The sequence below is a fragment of the Zootoca vivipara genome, chromosome 4, assembly GCF_965207765.1.
Source record: "Zootoca vivipara chromosome 4, rZooViv2.hap1.1, whole genome shotgun sequence".
Taxonomy (NCBI): Eukaryota; Metazoa; Chordata; class Lepidosauria; order Squamata; family Lacertidae; genus Zootoca; species Zootoca vivipara.
Genome location: NC_142587.1, coordinates 32392328 through 32416189, shown reverse-complemented (window position 1 = coordinate 32416189; position 23862 = coordinate 32392328). Strand labels below are relative to the sequence as shown.

Here is a 23862-nt window from a genome sequence, read left to right as displayed (position 1 = left end):
AATATAATACACATCTTGCCTTACCAAAAAGAGGAAATCTGAAATACAGCATTTGTGAACAGGCAAGACTTTCCTTTTTTAGAAGTTCATTTCCTAAATCTTCAAAGGTTAAGGACTACAAAAAGCAGTTTATGGATTCTGTGGAGGCGACACTTTCCAGCTGTGTTTGGATACAGCACTAAACCCCATTTTAACACTATGTGAATGAGTCTCACACATGGCTGTGAAGAGATAAGAAGCATATGCTTCCATTTTCAGATAACAGTATGTATATATTTTCACCAGTATCTTAAAAGAAATAAACTGCAATATATAAATTCAGTACCATCAACTCTTGATATAAGCCTGATCAGCTGAGTAATCTTTCAACTATCACAGGATTTTGATTGATCTCAAACTTGGGACAACACATAACATTAATAACACTAAATCACTATGAAGCTTTCCCCAATTTGAATGAAAAATTGTATAACAAGCAGGAAAAAAAATAGGGCCAAGATTAGGAGAAATAACTAAGGATAGATGAACTTAGTGCACTAGAAATTGTAACTGTCTCGCTATTTATAGAAACTATTGGTGTTATTGTGGCCAAATATACTTTTCCAAAGAGATCCTATAATATTTTTGCACAAGTGTATTGGAAAGTGCAATTGCAGAACATGTTGTGCACATCATGCGTCCTGTCCTGCAACATCATGCACCATTCTTGGCTAGTTTCGTTTGTTCCTGGGGTTTTTTTTTCCTTCTTCCTTTTTTACAGTTGGAATGGCTCTTAAAAGAGTAGCTGCGGCTGCTGGCAGCAGCCAGCACAGGAGGAGGAAGTGGTAGAGCAGCAAGTGTTGTGGTGGAGGAAATTGGAATCCTTCCTACACAGCTATCTGTAAATAAGTCCCATTGCACTCAACGGAGTTTGCTTCTGAGCATGCAATCCTGCATAGGAAGGATTACACTGAAACAAGTATGTAAGAGAGACATGTGACTTTTTTACCAGAAAAAAATGTATCTCATGACCCTTTTTTGAAATATTATTCCAAATAGTTACCGTACTGAAAGAGTAAAATAATTTGGCACACATATATTGCGAATTGAAAATGGGATTCTGTCACTTCCTTTAGCAAGTAAAAGGTTACTGCAATCAACCTGAGCATTAGCAGAAATAGCAACCATTTATACTAGCGATTCTGAATTCATATGCACACCAACTACAAATTAACTTGCAATCAGCCTTGGTATGAATGGCAAGAATTATATAGTTTGCACATTTTCTGACCTACCCGATCTGACCTCCAAACCTACCAATTGTGAGTTATAGTGGTATTACTAGAAATAACTGATGCAAACTGTCAACTGCTGGGGAAACAAAAATAAAAGAATTCAATGGTTAATTACTGTGGTTACTAATATCCCTAGACCTGAAAAATTTATTGAACTATTACTCATCAGTTACTTTGATTCTGGTATTATAGTATGTTCAGGCATCTTTCTTCCTGTAGAATAAAGACGTACAAGCACTATGCCTTCATGTCAGTTCTAGTTGTATACACATATGAAACATTTCTTCCCTTCCTTTTGCTAGATCAAAATATAACCTGAAAAGTACTCACGTGGGTTCTTTTTACATGCTCAATATGTCCCAGTGCCATCCCGCCCAGAGTGGCTGGGGGAACCCGGCCAGATGGGCGGGGTATAAATAATAAATTATTATTATTATTATTATCCCACAACATCTTAAACACTGAAATTAGATCACTGAAACATAAAGCTCACTTTCCCCCTAAGAGAAGGGTCAAATATTTAGAGGAAGGAAGAATGAACTACAGTAAGAGGCAGTGGATTGATTAGCAATCATACATAAATACTGGAGGCACATTTGACTCCTTTCAATAAAAAAATGAAGACCCAGCAGGCACATTCTGTTTCTCAGCTCTCCTCCAAGATGCTGTTATGGTGTAATTGTTTCATTTTCAGATTTCATTAGAAAGTAGGGCAATGTAGGGAACTGTTTTAGAATTGCTACATTTGAAACTAAGCCAGTCTGTTTACCATATGAAATTTAACAAAAGCAAAACAGTTCACCATTCTAGAACAGGGTTTCCCGAACCTGGGTCTCCAACTGTTTTTGGACTACAACTGCCATCATCCTTAGCTAGCAGCACCAGTGGTCAGGGATGATGGTAAACAGGCAAACTCCTGCCTCCAAAGTTGCATTTTGTTTTCCAAAATCTTTCCGAAGTGCTTGAAAACTGCAAACACCAACCTGAAGCCAAACCCACTTCCCTAGGCAAGGCCTAACAATCTGCCGGCCAGCGGTCTAGTTGTTTTTCATCCACAGCTAACTATCCAACCTTCAGCCTGGATTTAAAATAACACTTAAAATATTTGTTGCTGTAAAACACCTATGTCCTTTGAAAGGACTATTGATTTTGAAAATATAGAAGACGGGAAATACATAGAAATACAGAAAAATATAGAAGACCTTTCACTGAGTCAGACCATTGGTTAATCTAGCTCAGTACTGATTAGACCAGCCTTTCTCAACCTTGGGTCCTCAGATGTTGTTGGACTACAACTCCCATCATCCTTGAACACTGGGCCCTGCTAGCTAGGGAAAATGGGAGCTGTAGTCCAACTTCATCTGAGGAACCAAGAATGAGACATGCTTGTCTAGACTGACTGGCAGTGGCTCTCCAAGGTTTCAGACAAGGAACCTTTTTGCAGCCATACTAGGAGATGCCAGAAATTGAACCTACCGTGTTTCCCCTTTTTTAAGCCGTAGTCATAAAGTAAGCCATGGCAGGATTTTTAAGATTTTTAAAATATAAGACATACCCCGAAAATAAGACATAGGTCTACCTGCAGGGTCGGCGCCCAGCAGCGAAGGTGGGAACGGGGCCGAGGACGCCTCTGGCCAAAAGTTTAGGGGGGTGTCGAGAAGTTCCATTTGGCGGGGGGGAGTTGGAGGGAGGGAGGCACTGCTGACTGGGCTTGTTGCTTCTGTTTTCTTTTCACGTTGTTTGTTCCTGTAAAATGGCAACCCCTGGGCGAAAGCAATTGATCCTCGCCTATGTTGCTTTCCAGGGTGGTGGGAGGGGGGAAAGAGGGAAAAGATGTCGGCGGGGAGAGAAAACGCGTGAGTCCTCTCCCTTTCTTTCCTGCTTAGCCAGCTTGTGGGCAGGCCGAAGCAATCGAGCCAACGTCTCTAATAACAGAAGCTGTTCTGTCATTAGAGACGTCGGCTCGATTGCTTCGGCCTGCCCACAAGCTGGCTAAGCAGGAAAGAAAGGGAGAGGACTCACACGTTTTCTCTCCCCGCCGACATCTTTTCCCTCTTTCTTTCCCACCACCCTGGTAAGCTTCCAGGCTGCTTACTTGATCCGGCGGCCTGCCGGGTCAGCACTGATCAGCGCTGCACGGAGCACCGGATCGAGGATCCGGTCTGCAGAGTCAGCGCTCAGCAGCGCCGTGCTGGATTGAGGAGGCGATGCTCCGTGCGGCGTTGCTGGGCGCTAACTCTGCAGACCGGGTCCTCGATCCGGTGCTCCGCGCGGCGCAGCAACAGCCAAGCGCAGCACGCCGAGCCGGCCAGCACCCTCACCCTCGCCACTGCTGCGGGCACAGGCACGGGCATGTCCCCCACCGGCGCCAGCCTCAGCAGCAACGCCAGCAGCGATGCCCGCATGGTGCAGCTCAGCCCCACGGCAGCCCCAGCGCTCCCGCTCCAGCCACCTGCGTGAGCCATGCTCTACGGCCTCGGCCCCCCGCTCAGCACCGCCAGCAGGTCCACCGCAGCATCGGGGGAGGAGGGGAGGAGGGACTTTTCTGCCTATGCCATCCGTTCTCGGCTTGGTTTGCTTAGCGTCGCCTTTGTCATATGCCACCATTGTCGATTATGTCCTCCGGTTTCACAGAATTGTGGAATTGGAAGGGACCACGAAGGCCCTGCAATGGAGGACTATTGTGCCTCCAACTCCCCCCTGCCAAATGGAACATTCCCAATACGCCCCCCTTAAACTTTTGGTCAGAGGCGTCCTCCTTGCTGTGCGCCCTGAGCTAGCGGGACCCAGCAGCAGCAATGCTGGCCGCGGTAAGGAGGGGTACTTACAGTAATAATATTTTTTTAAAAAAAGACACCCCCCGAAAATAAGCCATAGGCGTATTTTCTTGAGTAAAATTAATATAAGACGGTGTCTTAAAATGTGGGAAACACGGTAGGACCTTCTGCGCAGAAGCAGATGTCTCTACCACTAAGCTATGGCCCTTCTCCTCATGTATCACTTGTAAAAAAAATTAGGCCCAATTGGAGACATTCTTCCTATTCCACTTCTTTAATTCAGTAAGAGTTTCACAAATGTGAAGAAGAGAACACGTGGAGAAAATCCAATTTTCTTTCCAAGGAAGAAAATTTATCACGGGAATCTTTAAAGCTATTACTATTCTGCATTATCAAATTCCAGTTCAATTGTAGCCAGTGATGTGTGGCAGAAAAGGCCTCCAACCTTCAGCTAGCTGAAACAAGGTGTTTTCATTTTTAATTTAATTTTAATACAGTCGTACCTTGGTTTTTGAACAGCTTAGTTCCCAAAGGTTTTGGCTCCTGAACGCCACAAACCCGGAAGTGACTGTTCCGGTTTGCAAACTGTTTTTGGAAGCCGGGTGTCCGATAGGGCTTCCGATTGGCTGCAGGAGCTTCATGCAGCCAATCAGAAACCGTCCTTGGGTTTTCAAATGTTTTGGAAGTAGAAGGGACTTCTGGAATGGATTCCGTTCAACTTCAAAGGTATGACTGTACATTGATTTCCCAAAGTGTTAATATGTTTTTATGTCTCTGCATGCCACACTGCATCCCTGAAGACACTTGTTCAGAATTAAGAGCCACTGGTGTCAAAGGGACAAAGTTATGAGCACAATATGGAAAGCTGCAGCAAAAGTGAAATTTTAAGCTGCTCTCCTATCTCATCCCCACTCCCAGCTGGAATTTCTCCTGTTTAAATAATCCTCTTTCAACACCACCTGCCATACCTCAGAATGTGGTAGCATTACAAAAAGAGCCTTCTGATGACAACCTCAGTGATCAGGTAGACTGGTACAGCGAAGACTGTCCAAAAATATGTCAGGTTCCATCCAAGCTGCATAGAATTTTAATAAACTGATATTCTGAACTGAGTTTGGAAAGAGACCTGAAGCCAGTGGAGTTATTTCAACACAAGTGAGATGTAATCATAATACCTGGTCCCAGTTAGCAGCTTGGTGACAGGATTCTGAAGTAGTTTCCAAAACATTTTGAAAGGCGGCTTCACATAGCAGGCATGGAAGTAGTCCAGACAGGATGTTACCAGAACGTGAGTAGCATTATGATCAATGTTACCGTAGATCAAGCAGCTAATTAATGCAAACAGTGCTCCACTAGGTGAGCTGTAGGTACAATCTAATTATTACCATCAGGAATATAAAGACCAAGAATATAAAAACCAATTGAACCCAGAAAGTCGCTTGCTAGCTTCTATATTCTCCATGAAAAGCTTTACTCAATCAACTATGCCTTTAACTAATTATAGTGCATTCCTATACATATCTACTAAGAAATTTCAGAGTTTGATGAGACTTATTCTCAGAAAAGTGTATACAGAATTACAACCACGTTAGTAGGGCAACTTTAAATGGTGAAGGCACTCTTGCAAATGTTGGTTCTGGTATGATACTGTAATAGGGGATGAAAATAAGCATACTAAATATGATTTGATCAATGAATGATAGGTTTTGCATTTTAAAATTTCTATTAAACTAAAAAAATTAACTGATTGGATGACAACCCACCCCAAGTTGTGCTTTATCCAAAGTTAAACTCGCACAAATACTAGTCTCTTCAACACCTGTTGGAATAGTTTCCTGGACGAGTTATTATGAACTTCACTGCAGGATTTGCATCTTGTACTAGAAGGCAATCAAACTGCAGTGAACAAATCCTGATCAGCCAAACATTTTCAGCTGCATAAATGTGAAGCATACAACACTTCCATGGCTTATCTAGAAAAACCTGAGACCTACGTTTACAAATATTACACCCACCAATTAAGGTGCAATCCTACGCAAGCATACATTATGTTCAGTGGGACTTCCTCCACAATAAACATACTACAGGATTGCAATGTCATTTGAAGAAGCCTGTGACATGTGTTCTCCAAAACATTTACGGTAGATCTACTCAGTGCATTTTTTACAGGGGTACACAGAACTGGCACCTCTTTTTGCTGTTGTTAAAAAGCCTGGCACTTACTGCAACAACTTCATGGTGAGTACCGGCACCATTTTTTTTTCTAGGAAAAAAAGCACTGGATCTACTGAGGGACTGAGCAGCACACCCCAGATCATTAGGTGTGAGGTCACTAACTGCCATCCGGATTGGAGATAGCAATAGATCTGACCATAAAGTGAAACTTTTCAGAACAAAGGATGTTCCACTTTACATACAGAGGAGAAATACTGCCTGGAAAACGCCCACAACCACGGAATCCTTCTGATCACTTACCACGTGAAGACAAAAAACACACAAACCCAAAACTCAGTCAGGGTTTTCTTTTTCTTTCTTTTTTTTGCAGGGGGGAGAGAAAGGTTAACTTATGGACCCGACCCATTCGCAACCACATGGCTGGACACTACACATACACAAACCACGCGCGCACAAACACGTGTCGCGACGCGTAAACATCTACCTGAGTCGGCGCTAGGGCTGCTGCCGCCGCCGCCGCCGCCCCTCTTCCTCGCTCACCTCTTGCACGCCCAGCCCCCTTCCCGCCCCGCCAGCGTGACTCGAGCCCCGAGGCCTTGGCGCCAAACGCCGCCTGCACCCGGGGAGGAGGAGGGGGGCGCGCGCAACGCGGCGGCGGGGATGGGCGAAAATGGGGAAGAAGCGCCACCCAACAACGCACGGCCTAGGGCCGGCCCGGGCCGCCACCTTTCTCCTTTCTCCCCCAGCCCACCTAGGCCGCACCGGCGAGCAACCCCGAAGCCTCCCCGGGAGAGGAGACCACCTGTTTTTAAAAAAATAAAATGAACGCTGCTCTCCCCTCTCCGACCCCACAAGGCAACGTTGCGCCACGGGCGGCACTGCGCCCCACGACTCACCTTGTGGCTCTGGAGCGGGCGGCGCCGGTAGCAGCGTTTGCGCACCCCGAGACTCCCCAGCTCAGGGGCCAAGGCTGCCGCTGCTACTTCACGCCGTCCATCTCTTCGTCTTCTTCCCCACTCCCCTCCCCGGTTCCTCTTCGGCCGCGGCGCCGTTCCCGTTCCCTGCCTGCCTCGGCCTGGGCACTCCTTGGCTACGGGCCGGCCCCGCGCTCCGGCATGTCGCTTGGCCAAGCCTGTCGCCGCGAGCGCCACCCGCTGCCCCCCCCCCTGTCGCTTGTAGGGGCGAGCAGGCCCTGTGCCCTTGTAGTCTTCCTCTTGGCAGGCCAGGCGGCGGCACAAGAGCCCTATTGTATTGTTGACACTGCCGATTCTGCTTGCTGCTGGAGCTGCCGCCGCCTCGCAGGCTCCTCCTCTTCCCCTTCCCTTCCTTCTCCCACCCTGTGCCAGCTCTTCTTAGCAGAGATCGGCCGGTGGGGCCGCTGCTGCTTGCTGCTTCGCCACCTGCAAGTGCAACCCTCCACCACCACCCCCAAACTAGATTTCTTCCTCTTCGTCGTCCTGGGCAATCCGAGCCTTCCTTTGTCAATTCGCACAAACCTCAGGAGGGACTTGGTGCCAAGGAGACGGACTAAGGACTTGCAGCAGCAGCGCGCGCTCTGCCATCGCGCGTCCCCCGCCCCTCCCATCTTAAAAGAGTCTTTACTTTTTACGATGAAAGCAAGGATGCCCGCTGTTCTCGAGGCTCAACCATCCAGGGGTAATTTTCCTATGGCGAGTCTAGTTTATACGTCCCTCCGCCGGAGAAGTTGAAAGATGAAAATGCTTGCTCCAAGCGGACGACGAGGAGGAAGGCAACCTCACCCTTTAAGTCATGCATGGCTACTTGGGGAAGAAACAGGGACTTTGTTCCCTCTTTTTGCCCACAATAGCAGCGTTTTAAATACAGTGGTACCTCAGGTTAAGTACTTAATTGGTTCTGGAAGTCCGTACTTAACCTGAAGCATATTTAACCTGAAGCGAACTTTCCCATTGAAAGTAATGGAAAGTGGATTAATCCGTTCCAGACGGGTCCGCGGAGTACTTAAATTGAAAGTACTCAACCTGAAGCGTACTTAACCCGAGGTATGACTGCAGTATAGAATCCTAAAAGGCACATGGAAGAGTCAAAACAAGAACAGCTTCATACCGGTAGTTCTTTTATTGTGTAGTTTGCAGAGATTGTGAAACTTCTGAGGAAGCTAGAATAGTATCAGGTTTTTAATGTTTGACTTTTGCTATGGTTTTATATGCACTATACACCGCTCAGATTGGTAGGGGAGACCCAGCCAGATGGGTGGGGTATAAAATAAAATAATAATAATAATAATAAGCAAGTAAGAACAGTCTGGTGGCATAAGTAGCCCAGCAGGAACTAGAGCACCTTTCAGGACCACAGCTTCACAGCCTCCCATTCTCTGCTAGTAAGCATTAAGGAAATGGATGCTTTTGAGCTGCTGAATCATGTCCAGTCACTTGTGTAAATGGAGACTCCCCCATGCGTGAAAGAACGGCCAAAGGTAACATGAAGTGAGGAAGTGGTCTGAGAACTACTAAAACTTGCAGCTAATTTTGATAAAACAGCACATATAACTGAAATTCAAACACATGGAGATGAAAGTGACCTGGGATGATGGTCAAATTGAGAGGCACTACTCGAAACAAAATGATAGCCTGATGCAGCATGCCAACTCTGAAATACCACAGTAGTACAAATAAAAAACAAGGGAGAGAAAAAAATCAACTTTGCCTCTATCAAGTACAGAAGTGTGATCATAATAGCTGTAAGAAATAGGGTGCTGAGAAAAATGAAATTAGCAGATCAAGGTATATACACACTGCTGCAGATACACAGGTATCCACACTGCCAGCTTTTAATAAAATTTAAAAAAATTGTTATAGTAGGTGAGAGCTGGGTTCCAGTCCCCACATGAAAAAATGTTTCACAGTGGCCAACTGGATGCCTACGGAAAGCCCACAATCAGAACCTTTGTGCTACAGTGCCTTCCCTACGTGATTCCCAGAAACTGGCAGTCAAAGGCATCCAAAAATGGAGTGATGACATGAATTGGTTGAAACCTCCTTCAAGCCATCCTTTGACGATGCAGCTTGCAGTCTATAGGGATCAGCTCCAGTTGGCAGCTCCTGAGTGAAGCTGTTCCCATTGGTGTTTACATTTGGCAACAAACTCTGAAGCTTTTAAAGCAATAATTGGCTCCCAGGTGTTCCTTTGAACTATGCCTTTACCTATCCAGCACCTCAGATGTGAGGCAGTGAGCATGTCTGAGGCAAAACAGTCTCACAAGCCAAATTAAGAACGCTGGCAGACCTAATCTGACCTATGGGCTGCAGATTCCCCATGTCTACTTCACCTTTTTTTGAGCTAAAGCCTGCTACTGTACCTAACCTAAACAATTCACTTAAAAGAGAATGTAATGGAGCTCTGACCACTGATGAACCACAATTCTCCACTGATGAACTCATTGTGTAAGCCAGGGGTCAGCAAACATTTTCAGCAGGGGGCCGGTTCACTGTCCCTCAGACCTTGTGGAGACCGGACTATATTTTGAGGGGTGTGTGAACAAATTCCTATGCCCCACAAATAACCCAGAGATGTATTTTAAATAAAAGGACACATTCTACTCATGTAAAAACACACTGATTCCCAGACCGTCCGCGGGCCAGATTTAGAAGGCGATTGGGCTAGATCCGGCCCCCGGGCTTTAGTTTGCCTACCCATGCTGTAAGCTGTTAGACACTTACGCAGTAACATAGATCCCAAACTTCCACCTTACAACAAATGATCTTGGAAAGTGTGTTGGCCATCTTTACCCCTGACCAACTACAAAGCTAGCCAACCACAAAGCTTTATATTTGACACATACTGCTGTTGGGCTGAAGTTTTGAATAGTTTCACACAAAGTAAAATGATTGAGGCCTGGCTTTGTGTAAAAGGGCTCTAATGCAGACGTTTCCCCTGGATGAAGACTATGTTGATACAGTGAATATATTCTCACTTTAATGCATACAAATCTCACAAGTGGCTGCTAGGTGTGAAAGTTTGCAGGCTACTTAACTACACATTTCTTTGACTCCAATTTAAGAAAGGGGGGATTGCCCAGAGTTGTTGAGCTTTTTGGGGGAAGGGTTGCCCAGAGTTGTTGAGCTTTTTTGGGGGGCACATACCTGATGAGCTTTTTTTGGGGGGGTGCCAAAAATCACTCACCAGACTGACAATCGCACACATCACAAAAAACACTAAGTGTCTGCCCGATCGCCACCAGCAGCCGCAACGGAAGCCAATCCGCAGCAGACCTTGCCACAGCCACCAATCAACAACCCAATGGACACAGCAGCAGCCAATCCAAAGAAGCCCTTGCCCCTGACACCAATCACCCACCCAATCACCATTGACAGCCTCCTGCTTGCGGCTGCAACCATAACCCCTCTGCACTAATCATGTATAAGACGAGCTCCGATTTTGAACGTTTCATAGTAAAAAAAACAAAAAACCCCTCGTCTTATATATGGAAAAGACCTATATACATAAAGACCTATCCAGCTGACTTCTTACAGCTTAATATTATTATACAGTGCTTGTAGTATTTGAGGTGCTGAGTGCTTGGCAACGTTACCTCAAAAAAAAAGGAAGAAAAAAAAGCTATATTCCATTGACCTCCTTTATGCTAGATAAAAATCAAAGTGCAAACTGAAAAGAGAAACGTACTTTAAAGCTAACTGAAATAATATCATTTTTGTAGTTCTCGAACCTTGAAAAGGTTATATATGCTTGCTTTTTGCTGTCCTAACTTACTGCAGAATACATTTTTAAAAAATGCAGTCACTGAGCTTAGTTTGGTGCCCCCCCCCCTACTCAGCACCCAGGGGGACCATCTGGCTTCCCCACTCTAGGATGGCCCTGTTTGGACTTTCCTATCAGGCCTTACTGGGAGGCCTTAGTGGGAGAGTAAGAAGCCCTGTTGTGAAAGTGTCCTGGCTCAGTCTTTTCTGGACCCAGCTCATTATCAGTTGCTACATGAAGTATGTAACATCAAATTTTAAAGGACAAAGCTCAGCTAAATAAAGTGACAAGAGGGCGGCAATGAGACCAATTAAATTAGTTACACAACCGTGAACAGATTTGTTTAGCTCATGACACACACGCCTAACTTTTTAATTAAAAAGTTACAGGGCTTTTTCATTTAAATATTTATTATAAATCACATTTTACAAGTGCTAAACAAAAAAAAAGGCATTATAAAAGCCATAACAAACATACAAAACCCTGATAAAGCACTTACTGTAGTATGATACCAATGAATTAACTGAACAGTTTACCTTATAAAGAATAAGCAATAATTCACAAAGATCCAGACATTAACTACACAGAAGCCTTCAATTTTGACAGTATAAAAATAAATTAGGAAATATTAAAAACCATCAATGATTTGACAAATTATCTCTCCCTACACATTGCAGAGAATTTCGTCTGATTTTAAAAGTTATTTCCTGTTAAAGCTTCAGGTAAAAATTATGTTGTCTTTATCCAGCATATAGTACCATTCCAGCAGATAAAACCCTTATTTCTGCATAGCATGTATTTATACAGTTGAAGAAAAAGAAAGAAATTTATTTCCTTTTTTTACAGCTTGTATAAAGCACCAGTTTCTACAGGTTTCAGTGTAATTACAATCTTTTGAGTACACCTACTTTGTACTTAAGATGCCACCTTCCAGATTAAGCATAGCCAAGAGACATGATTTGTACTCTAAGCCATCGTGTTGCACTCAGAATGTGTAAACCTGATTCCATTATCTTGTTAATCTTTCATTTTAGTAATCTTTATTTTGACATTTTAAACCAGCACAAAGTCCTGCAGATGCATCTTCCTTCAACATTTGAGATAGAAGTTAACATTTATAACAGGTGCTTGGAGATGGCACAAAAAAAAAAAGACAGAGTGCAGTCATCAACACTCAAGTTCAGGGCAGATTTGGATGACCAAAAAGCAGGATTTGCAAGCTCCCACTTTAGATTTTTTATGCAAGGAGGCTCTCCCTGCTTATCATAAATTTAATAAATTTGGAAAGATTACTCTTAATGCAAGAATCCAAAGCAGTGCTCAGTACCAAGTCCCCTGTAGGAATACTAGCTCTGTTTCTGCAAGCACTTCTGCAGTGGTTGAGTATTTAAAGTATAGCCCCTAAATATACTTTAAGTCAGTGTAGAACCTGAGACTTCAGCACAAAAAATAAAGCTGGAATTTCTCGTCTCTGCTACTTACATGCAAGGGGAACAATCCAAAGTCAGCCATGTTGATTTCAGTGTGAGTGAAGTATATTAGATCATTCCCACTGAAAAATCAAGGTGTGTGTAACTTTAGCAAAATTTTCTGTATTCTGTAAAAGCAGATCACCTACAAAAGTTGAAATGATGGTACCTGTGGAGTGAACTTGGTTGCAAATAAGTTTTAATTTTGACAAAAAACCAAAGCGCATAGCTCTCTCCTAAATTCTACCAAGCATACTGGACGGACTGCCAGGCTTATAACATTGAAACATTATATGAAAGAAAGAATTGGACATAAGCAGGTGAGCACTAAAGAGTTTATAAAGGTATCTGATATGTGGCGTGTTATTTGTTGGATGCATTCAATTATTATTTTTTGTAAAGGCAACTTCTTGTTTTTCTTCAAAGTGTCCGACTATCAATTGAGTGCTATACAAACCTAAAGTACATCTCAACCGTCAATAAGATGCTTATGTCTACTTCACATTCCCATCTGCATATCAGCAAAATTATAGAAGCTGTCTACTTCTCTGGAAGCTGATGCTTTGTCCTCCGATACAAAAACCTGTAGTTTAAAATGAAAATGAAAATCACTAATATGCCCTCAACCAGATGATTTTATACAAGATTCATTTTTTTTAAAAAAACCAACTGGATCATATTGTTAAGTTACACCTACTACTGAGTCAATTCAAGTTAAACGTCAACTTAATCCTGGATAAAACAGCAATACCAAAGTGAGAGAAGCATGTTTTGTAGTTGGCTTATTTCAAACATACCATAGTTATCATTAACTACAGCTTGTCAATTTGGATACTGCAGGCTGTGTTAAGCAAACGCATTGGACCAGTCACTATGCTTCTATTAAACCTCTCACCGAGGGCTGAAACATATGCTGCCTCAAGCTCCTTGGATGAAGGAGGGGATAAAGCTTTAAAAAGCAGTCTTAATTTTGAAAGTTAGTATTGAATAAAAAAATAGAAACTGGTTTCAGAATCAAGCACTCTTGTGAATAACTATATTTCAAAGGATAAAGGAACACACTAAAGTAACTTGCAAATGATACCAATAGTTCTAGAAAATTCTAGAAATTCTGTGCTGCTACTCACCTTCGCTGCACTGAAGACATTAACAACAATGTCTTGGCATGCTGCTACAGAACCGTCACCACAGAACTCTAGAGCAACAACGGGACCTAAGAAAAAGATAGTATTTTTGTCATTAGGAATTTTCAGATATTTGGCCCACAGAAAATATTACTCTTTTCACAATAAGAGCAGAAGCAGTCCTTGAGAGAAAACAAGTCAAGTGTTACACCAGAAGTCTGAAACCTACGCAGAACCTCTCTCTGCACTCCCAACTAGTTTCTTCTAGTAACGCTACTCCAACAAACCAGAATGAGGTTTCAGTGAAACCACAGAAAAACTGAGCCACCTAATCACAAATTTTACCAAATATTTATTCATATATTCATTTTATATTATTTATATACTACCCTTCATCCAAGGATCATAGGGCAGGTTACAGTATAAAAACACAGAAATACATAACATAGTAACAAACAAGACAATTACCCCCCAAGTTTGAGGGAATACAACAGCATTCCCTCAAGTCTAAATATATAAACTAACATACATTTTGATCAGCAATACATGTTTGAGAAACAATAATGCCTGTTTAATTACGTATTAGGTTTACTTTTTGAAAAAGAAAATGTTTATGTAGAAGGGCTTAGCAAAGCAACCGGTAAATTTCTTAACTCCTTTATATAAACCTTTCTTCAAAAGATATATTTAAATATGCAAGTCAAAGTGCTTCAATTACTTCATGGGAAAAACAATACATTACACTAAAGCAACTAAAGGTTTTGTTATCCTTATTTGCTAAACCAACATAACAATTTCAGCAGCAAATCCATTGGGAAAGCATGAAAGTCCAGGCAAAATATTGACTTTTTGTTTTAAACAAAAAAAAGTGAGCATTATCCTGCTGGTTAGAGGTGGACATAATATGGTCTATAAAACACAAAAAGAAATATATTAAGTTTCATAAGTATTACTCCAATTTTTACGAGAAGGATAATGTTCCTATAAAGATAAAAATGTTCCTATAGGCTGTGATTTTCAAAACTTCTTATTGCAGTTGGTTCTCCTGTAGATATGCAACAAAAGGAAAATCTTGAAAAATCTTTGCAGATGGAAGAAATTAAGAATGTCACGCATAAGATGAAAAACAGGAAAGCACCAGGGCCAGATGTGCTTCCTACAGAGCAATATAAGGCATATTCATACTTTCTGACCCCTAGGTTGTTCTGTGTTTATCAAAAGACTTTGAATTAGGTACCCTGTCAAGTTCAATGTATGATGCATATATTCCTGTAGATACCTATTTGGACTTCTGGAGGGCTTATATCAACTCCTATTTTCAACTTGAGATGCAAGTACTAATGGCTATTGTATTCTCAATGTGAGATTATGGTTATTGTGCTTTTTTTATGTCCTTTTAAAAAAGTTTTTTATGACACAGAGTATGTATCAAATAATACAACTTCAATTCAATCATTTTATTAAGTAAATTTAAAGGAACAGAAGGGCTTGTTTTCTGGAGTAGTCATACCTTTTTCAACTAAAGGGATAAATTCAGGCGCTCTTTCCTGGAACACTCGCCGAGCATCATCCGCTTTCATGGAAACCTCTTTAGTCTGAACTAGCCAGAAGCCTTTGCCAGTCATCTATTTCAACAAGAATTAGAATTTCATGTAAATCAACTAAATATTATTTAATATACCATTTTGCTTCCATCAAGGCTATAACCAATATATGCAAAAATAAATTCCTATTTACAATATCCAGTCATTTGCTGCACCTTTCTTTCTTTATGCTTCCTCCCAGAGGTGCCAATTTGAACAAAATATTGGGGGGGCAGGTAAGCTCCGCCCCACATTTGAATGGCAAATGGTATAGCCGAGGTTCCTGCATTGCAGGGGGTTGGACTAGCTGACCCTTGGATCCCTTCCAACTCTTAAGATTCTATGATTTTATGATTCTACGAAATGGTGCCCTATGGAAAATTATGCGGCAGAACCTTCCATCTTCTTCCAAGTCCCACTCCCCATACAGTGCATCAGAGACCCTTCCTTCACTAGGGGGACAACAGTAAAGCAAATGACTGAATATTGTAAACAGAAATAATTTTCTTGATTATAGCCTTTTTATGAAAGCTAACTGGGTACAACCCATGGTCTTATCCAAATTTGATGAATTTTCTCCAATGGCTTAGGTTAAAAGAAATAAGTAGGCTACAGGATGAAGTTACAGCACCCCACCCTCACAGTAAATTTCCTATCCGCACAGTGAATGTGGATATAGGAACACAGATAAATCCGGAGCAATATTTCGGCTATACCAAGTGCAACTTCCTAGCAGCCATTTAGAAACTAAAGAGTAGTTTGGCACTTAAACGTATGTCTCTAGAAAGGTTTCAGAGTTTTTAAGAAATACTAGTCAAGATGTGAGAGACACCTGTGGGTTTCTTACCTCATCAATTAACTTTCTAGCATTGGCAGTTGTATAATCCCCAGCAAAGAATACTGCCAGGCAAGATTCTTCACTGTGCTTTGGACGTCTACCCTGCGTAACTGGAATTATGCTCCTGTTGGCATCCGTTGAAATCCTGACAGCTTTCAGTTCCTCAGCAGTTGGCAGTGGTACATGGTCCTGGACTAAAGCGTCCGCAGCTAGAAGACTCCAGTTGTTCTCTCCTGATACTGGTGTGAAATCATGGATATTGCTCCAAGTATTGTTAAAGATGCTCAGCCCTGCATCTTTCAGCTGCAAAGCCAGTTCTGGATAGTAGTACTGGAAACACCCAAACTTCATACCTGTAGATGATTCAATGATGGGTTGGGTGGCACAGCACAGAAAGACGTCCATCCTTCTGCAGTCCCGGCTACGAAACTGTTGGCAAGCCACTACACATTTACATTCTTTGCAATCTCGGAAAAACACGCTGCCTTTCACAGGTCCTAAAAATATTCGGCAGTTTGTACAGTCATCGATAGTGATTGTAGCCGAGTGGTCAAAGATGTAGATATTGCAGTTTTCACAGTCCTGAATAACAAACTGTTGCCCCGCAACTTTCCCAGGTAACCGTCCTACTGTTTCGTCCTTGAGTCCAGAAAACATGTAGTCTTTAGGATTAATCTGAAAGAAAAGCACAGGCATGTAGCAAGACAATACAGTGGTACCTCGGGTTAAGACCTTAATTCGTTCTGGAGGTCCGTTCTGTTCTCATCCTGAAGCAAAGTTCTTAACCCGAGGTACTATTTCTGAATTAGCAGTCTGTAACCTGAAGCGTCTGTAACCCGAGGTACCACTGTACGCTTAATAAGCTCTCCCTAAGAGAAAGTTAGCACATTGTGGTGAATGACTTGCTTCTTTTGTGACATTGCTGTATTGCAAAGCAAGATTTTCTGTGTTATTTATATAAGCAATTGTCCTGTTACTCAAGGATAAGAGATGCAAGGAAAGATATTCTTTTTGGACTGATTTTTGTTGCCAATGAGTATACAAGTGACATACAATGGTCAACCAGTCAGATATGAAGTTGTGCCATGAAATAAAACTGAACACACAGACTTTCAGTAATGCCTTTTCACTGATAGAATGACCTTTTGCAGAATAGAATTGCTAAGGTTTACAGTTAAATATGTACACTGGGGAGGGACTGTAATTCAGTAACAGAGCATATGCTTTGCTTGCAAGAGATCACAGGTTCAATTCACCTTCCCCCCCCCCGGGGGGGGGGGAATGCTCCATCATGAAATCTTGAGGAGTCACTGTCTATCAGTGCCAACAATACTGAGCTATATGAACCGAAGATCTGACTTGGCAGAGGGCACCATCATATACTCCAGGCTAACTTTAATAAGGAAAGGGCAGAGGAATGATTACTGGTTTTAGGGGGTATAATTATATTTAGGTAACTTTAGGCTATAGATAACAAGCCAAGTTACAACACATCCATAACGTCAACAGATAATTGAGGTAATTCAGAACATAATAATTTAATAAAATTAGCCAGCAAGTTGTATTACTGCCAGAAACAGAATACAAATAATGTGCTGTTAACCATACTATTTACTTAGAATACTCATATTCTGGTTTATTATACCAAGAGTGACTACAAATCACCTTTCAGAAGATTCTCAAAATAAAAACCACACTCAAATCTAGTACAGGAACAGAAGCATCCATGTAGAACCAAGACTATTCAGGCAGCATTTCATGCCATCATTTTTGTCCTTCCCTGGTGTCATACCGAATCGAAGGCCAAATGCTAAGAGCTTCTGTGTTTCCTTTTTGTCTTCTTTCCCCATTTTATTTGGTAATGTTAAGAATGCAGTTGAAGCACTGTTGCAATCTAGTTTAACTTCCTCAAATATTCATTTCCCTCCCAATTCCTTCAAGGAGCAAAAAGTAAAACTGACTTTTAGATACTAAACTGTGACTTGGTGTTACAGTAGTGTTAAAAACTCAGATATGAAAGCTTTGTTGTGCACAACAATGAAATGTCTAGGCATGCTTTTTTATATAGTAAGAATACAAAGCTGAGAACGAATGAACTGCAGCTAAAATATTATGTTCATTTTTCACATGGTCTAGTCCTTCCCCTGCCCACCCCCCTAATATTCTTAAAAGGGTCTCTTCTTCAGTCTTCATGGAGTAGCTGGAAGTCGGAAGGCAGAAAAAGTCCTCCTTTCCTTCCACTCTGCAGTTTTAATCTGAAATCTTAGGTGCACTACTGCAGTGTTTCTCAACCTTTTTTGGGCCACGGCACACTTGTTCCATGAAAAAAATCACGAGGCACACCACCATTTAAAAAGTTAGAAAATTTAACTCTGTGCCGCCCTATATTATAATTATGACTGTAAGAAACACTTGCCAAATATTGCTTTCCAGCGGGTTAGTGCTGAGTATTGGCGGCCGCCAGGCTCGTTTGCACTGAGCTTTGGGAAAGAGGAGGAGAAATATTGCTTTCCGGTGGGTCAGTGTAGTATATTGGCAGCCGCCAGGCACGTGACAATGCAAATCGCCTTTCTCGTCGCTGCACGTCGCGGCACACCAGCCAGCGTCTCGCGGCACACTAGTGTGCCGCGGAACAGCGGTTGAGAAACGCTGCAGTATTGCACCCCAGAGCTCAGAAACTGCTCACACTAATGAAATTCCCTGTCGTAAAATACGCCTAGAACAATGGGATTTCAAACGCTGGTGATAGAAGAATGGTGACACAGTAAGCTTGAGTCCATCATGATTCCCTCCCTTTTTGCTCCTTCTGTATAGTCTTAAGAAGTAGTTTGGAATGTTTTGCTTTGTTTGCCATGACATCCAAATTGAGACAAACCATTAACTATGGTTTGTTGAAACAAGGCAACTTCAAAGTTGCATCTTTAAACCTTTTCTAAAAGGGATCCCTACATATGCTATTAAACCCAGGTAACATAACTATGTTAAAATAACTATTCAGTTTATTTACTGAATCCCTTATAAAAAATTAAGTTGATCAGTAAGGGGGGGAAACTCCCACAAGTCACATCACAGTAGTATTTTTGCTGTGAAATGTTCTATTTATACGCTACATGCTGATACATGTACATAATTTTCTGTATTAGACTAGCCCCAAGTGGAACTAAAATTGCCCATAAAGTGAAGTTACACATTTGGCTAGGAACTGTCACACATTTTAGTGCTCTTGTTCTGCCTTGAAATATGCTTTAAAAACTGCACGGCATGAATGTGTGTAGCCTGTTCAGTCCTGCTCCATTTCACGCTCATATACCAGATATTTTATTTAGCCTTCTGGCAGAGCACAACAGAATTAAAAGAATAGGCAGCCAATTAAAAATTATAGCTACACCACCACAAGATCATACTATCTACTACCGGTATACTGTACTACAAATGGTTTTCTTGCCTCATGTATGAAATGTACCAGTAGGAAACTCTTGAAAAGTGGTTACAGGCAGACTAAAACCTGACCTAGTTTCATCTACATTCACACAAGCCCTTCAACAAAGCGAGTTTTAGGACCTAAAATGACCTGAAATTAAAGCTCACCCACACTCTTGATTTTCTAGCTATGTTTGAAATATGAAAGTATAGCCAATTTGATTATGATTATCTTACTAATGCCAAACCATATATTCTAAAGAGCTGCAATAGGCAGATCAGAATCTACTGGTAGATCGCGTAGTGATCTGCAGTAGATCAGCAAGAGCTACAGACTCCCAATTATTGAACAATGACAATATAGTATTTTAATGTAAATTAGGCTGCTGAAAGCTAACAAGGAGCAGACTTGATTTAAAACCTTAATTTGTTTCTAGATGTTGGTTGGTATCCACCTGTCTCAGGAGACAATGGAATAGTGTGTCTTCTGGGGTGAAGTCAAACTGTTGTAGAGTTATATCACCTGCTGTGAGGCATATGAAGGCATCCAGTTGTGCTGTGAACCATGGAGTTTCTTTTTTCTGAGCTCTTCCCAAATCAATTCCTAGGCTCAGCATGCACTCATAGGCCTGTAGTTCTTTAATTCTGATTACATGCCTTCTCCTTATGTCTCTGGTTCCCCCCCCACACACCCCTGTTCTTAGGGTTCAAGTAAAAAACCAAGTAGATTTGACAAGGCTGGTCTGCCCACTCCTGCTATAGAAGAGCTGGAGATGATGACACAAAGAAAATTTATACAGACAGGTCCTCATATAGTCCAAACAGCAGCACTTTGCACTTACAGAGGAAACCATGGTTTGCACAAGTACAAAACAAACAAACCAAAACTTTAGGGGGGAAAACCTAAGCAAGGCAAAAAGCTATGAAAACAACCCAAGAAGGTGTAAACATAGATTCAGAACATTGCCTGGACACTGAGGTAGGAGAAAGAGAGGGAGTATTCTACACAGCAAAACATTTGTTGCAGTTTGCACCTGTGCAGCATTTATTACAAGTCCTTCTCATCAAGTAGCCTCGTCTGCCTTAATTCCAATCCTCCCCATCACCATCCGTTTTAAAACATATTAAACTGGTGGCTTTATTTAATCCACTTAAGAGCCTTAGGTGACAAGGGCAATTGGCCATGGTTAAATATAAACATATCCCTTAAATTTAAGTGTGTCAGGTCTGCTGCAGGTAAGTCTGCAATGCTTTAGAATAGTGATGGCACTATTTGTACAGTTTAAATCCTAGGCACTCTCTTTAAAAGGAAGGGCTATTCCCCGAAACACATCGCCATTCATATGCTATATGCAGTCTCAGAACAGGAACAGACAGGCCTAAAGACAGAGGTGGGGAAAGTGCAGTACGTACTCAAGACGATGCTCGGCTGCACTGCCATAATCCCTGACCACTGTCCATGCTGGCTAGGCCTGATGGAAGTTGTGAGTCCAGCAATATCTAGAGGAGCACGGATTCCCCACCTCTATGCATGCAGGATGGCAGATTTTGGAAAATCATGCTCAACAATAACTTCAAATGAAATGACATTTTAAATAACACACCAATTAACATTTAACCCGATCACTTCAATAGCATACTGCATGTTTATTTCAAGGACACTGTCACTCTGAAGAATGGAATTGTGTTTCATTTCCATATCTAAGTTGGGAGCAGTTCATATCCTAACATATAAGAGGATTCATGCTATGTAGGACAGTGGTTCCCCAAGGGGGCAGTGGGATGGCTGACGGGGGGAGGCACCAAGAGTCTAGTGCAGGCACCCCCAAATTCCGCCCTCCAGATGTTTTTAAGACTACATTTCCCATCATCCCTGACCACTGGTCCCATTAGCTAGGGATGATGGGAGTTGTAGTCCCAAAACATCTGGAGGGCTGAGTTTGGGGATGCCTGGTCTAGGTGGTGCCAGGGGGGAGCTAGAGGTGTAAATGACTATCAGACTTTGAAAAGCTGGTATCACTGATTGAAATGCATAAATTATGCTGAATGAAACTAAATAGTTTTAATTGGATTTTGAATACGGTAATTATGCAAATGATAGTCACTGTTTTGCATTTTGCTGTCTAGAATTTTATTGTCTTGCTATCTTTCTTAGTGAGTCATGCAAAACACTTTTCTGAATAAAGTTTTTTTATAGGGTAGGGGGTACAGTGGGTGAGTTTATGGAACCAAGGGGGCAGTGGACTAAAAAAATAATGATGGTGTCATGCAAAAAACATTTTAGATTCCTTAGTGTGAGATCTATCAATTGCAAACTATATAGTTTAAGGGAAGTTCCTTTCATTACCACAAGAGGAAGTTGAGTCAAAAGCTACATAAAAGCTTCCTCAGTTGAAATCACCTCCATCACCCACCAAACACATGACCATAACATGAGTCAAGTGTTACATACCTCTAAATTTTGAAATACCCAATGCACAGAACCAACTAAACAAAAAATAATTAGGGAGCCAGGAAAATAAAGTATATGCAACCTCAAAGAGCGGCTTACATAGTGTTGTGGAAAGAATGCAATTAGTTAGCAAACAAGCACAGAATCCTCTGGGGAAAACAGCTGCCTTGGCTACTACCTGCAGCCTCATTGCCAATTCACAAGGGGTTGGGGTGGGTAGGAGGGATGAAATAAGAGGAAACCATTATGTTTTACAATCAGATACACAAGTTTACAAGGGACCCAGGTGGCGCTGTGGGTTAAACCACAGAGTCTAGGGCTTGCTGATCAAAAGGTCGGCGGTTCGAATCCCTGCAACGGGGTGAGCTCCTGCCAGCTCCTAGCAGTTCGAAAGCACATCAAAGTGCAATAGGGACCGCTCCGGTGGGAAGGTAAACGGCGTTTCCGTGCGCTGCTCTGGTTCGCCAGAAGCAGCTTTGTCATGCTGGCCACATAACCCGGAAGCCGTCTGCGGACAAACGCCGGCTCCCTCGGCCTATAGAGCGAGATGAGCGCCGCAACTGCAGAGTCGGACACGACTGGACCTGATGGTCGGGGGCCCCTTTACCTTTACACAAGATTACAATGATGTCCTCTTTGCTCAAAATCACCACCACCTCCAGATTAAATCCCAGAGCGATAACTACCATGCTTAGAAATCCTGCTACGGCTTATTTTATGGGTATGTCTTATTTTCGGAGAAACAGGGTATATCAGCTGCCAAACACAAAATGTGCTGAGGTACCTCAAAGGCATATCGATTGCTGGCATGATTTGAAATACCCTTCACAGGATGCTGAGAGTGAAAGTACAAAACAGCTTATTCCACAACCCGTTCTTGTAGTCTTTAGCATCCCACAACACTTACTATGCATAGTAAGGGCACATTAAAGGAGTTAGATAACCACCTTCCTTAGGGATAAGAAAGGGATGCGCTAAGTGATGTTGAGCCTGCTCCCCAAGAAGGTAAGAGGATAAGTAAGACGTGCTGGAAAAGGAAGTACACGCAGAGAGGAAGGAAGAGTAACGAAAGACAGAAGCATAGCTGTCAATTTCTCCCCTTTTTAAAGGGAAATTCCCTTATGCTGAATAGGCTTCCTCTCGAGAAAAGGGAAAACTTGACAGCTATGGACAGAAGACGTGCAAAAAGAAAGGAAATCGGGACGTCAGTAGAGAGGCACGGAAGAAAACCGATGACGAGCGACATGCAAGTCCACACGTAGCGGAATTGCTTGCAAAACATTAAGGTACCTAAGCTATGTTGGACCACAACCACCACCCCAGCCTACGGAAGGGCGTTTAAATACAGCTATTTCTGCAAAAGAAAAAGAAAAACACCCCGAAAACACCTCCACCCACGCTCTGGTCCAAGAAGTGTGGCTCCTTCCACTTGGAAGAGCCGTTAAGAGGAAAAACCCAGGTTTCCGCCAACCCAAGCCGACCCGTGTCTGTTCCAAGGGCGTTCACACGTGCATCCTTGGCAGAAGAGGGTCGCAGAAGGAAGCAGCGCGGAAAGAAGGAGCCCCAAGGGGAGAAATGGGCGTCCGAAAGGGAGGACCACGCGTGCAATCAAGGGAGAAGCAACGGGGGAGAAAAAAAGGAAGAAGAAACAGCAGTCGCGCGTGCAGCTGGCCCTGGCGGGGAGTGGGCGGCAGGGCGGAGGGTTACCTTGGCTCGCTGGTCCCAGCTGTACTGCGGCTGCTTCTCGGCCTCCGACGGCACCGCGACGTCGCCGTCCCCACTCTCGCCGCCGGGCTTCGGCTCTTTGGCCTGCTTCCTCCGCTTGGAGAAGAAGCAGCCCATGGCGGTTCACCTCCTCCGGCCACACCGGCAGCCCACCTCCCTCCCCTCCGCGATCGCTCAAGGCAGCAGCCACCACCCCAGCCGCGGCTCCCGCTAGCCCAATAAGCCTCGCCTGGCCCCGCCCTCCGCTTTAAGCGCTCGCTTCCGGCTTCAACCTCGCCCGTCTCCCAG

At 42.9% G+C, this 23862-nt stretch overlaps 2 protein-coding genes across 2 annotated transcripts in view; both read right to left on the bottom strand.

The window, feature by feature from the left end:
- Positions 1 to 7560, bottom strand: part of JADE3 (jade family PHD finger 3) — a 39215-nt gene extending 31655 nt beyond the window's left edge. Inside the window, exon 1 of the mRNA XM_035114259.3 lies at positions 7123 to 7560. The gene's annotated coding sequence lies outside the window, so the exon portion shown is untranslated. The remainder of the gene's footprint in view (positions 1 to 7122) is intronic.
- A 3795-nt stretch (positions 7561 to 11355) lies between these two features.
- Positions 11356 to 23862, bottom strand: RP2 (RP2 activator of ARL3 GTPase). The gene is made up of 5 exons (XM_035116563.3): positions 23557 to 23862; positions 15987 to 16652; positions 15067 to 15181; positions 13560 to 13645; positions 11356 to 13015 (listed from the first exon to the last, which is right to left on the bottom strand). The coding sequence occupies exons 1-5, from the start codon at positions 23689 to 23691 to the stop codon at positions 12932 to 12934; spliced, it is 1086 nt and encodes a 361-aa protein (XP_034972454.2). The 5' UTR covers positions 23692 to 23862; the 3' UTR covers positions 11356 to 12931.

What these genes read in the sequence shown, in the direction of transcription:
- RP2 (XM_035116563.3), bottom strand. Translation starts at nt 23,691, where the DNA reads ATGGGCTGCTTCTTCTCCAAGCGGAGGAAGCAGGCCAAAGAGCCGAAG. An exon ending in GCTGGGACCAGCGAGCCAAG is followed by an intron (nt 16,653 to 23,556) that starts GTAACCCTCCGC and finishes CTTTTCTTTCAG; the next exon opens with ATTAATCCTAAAGACTACAT. An exon ending in CTAGAAAGTTAATTGATGAG is followed by an intron (nt 15,182 to 15,986) that starts GTAAGAAACCCA and finishes TTGTTGAAATAG; the next exon opens with ATGACTGGCAAAGGCTTCTG.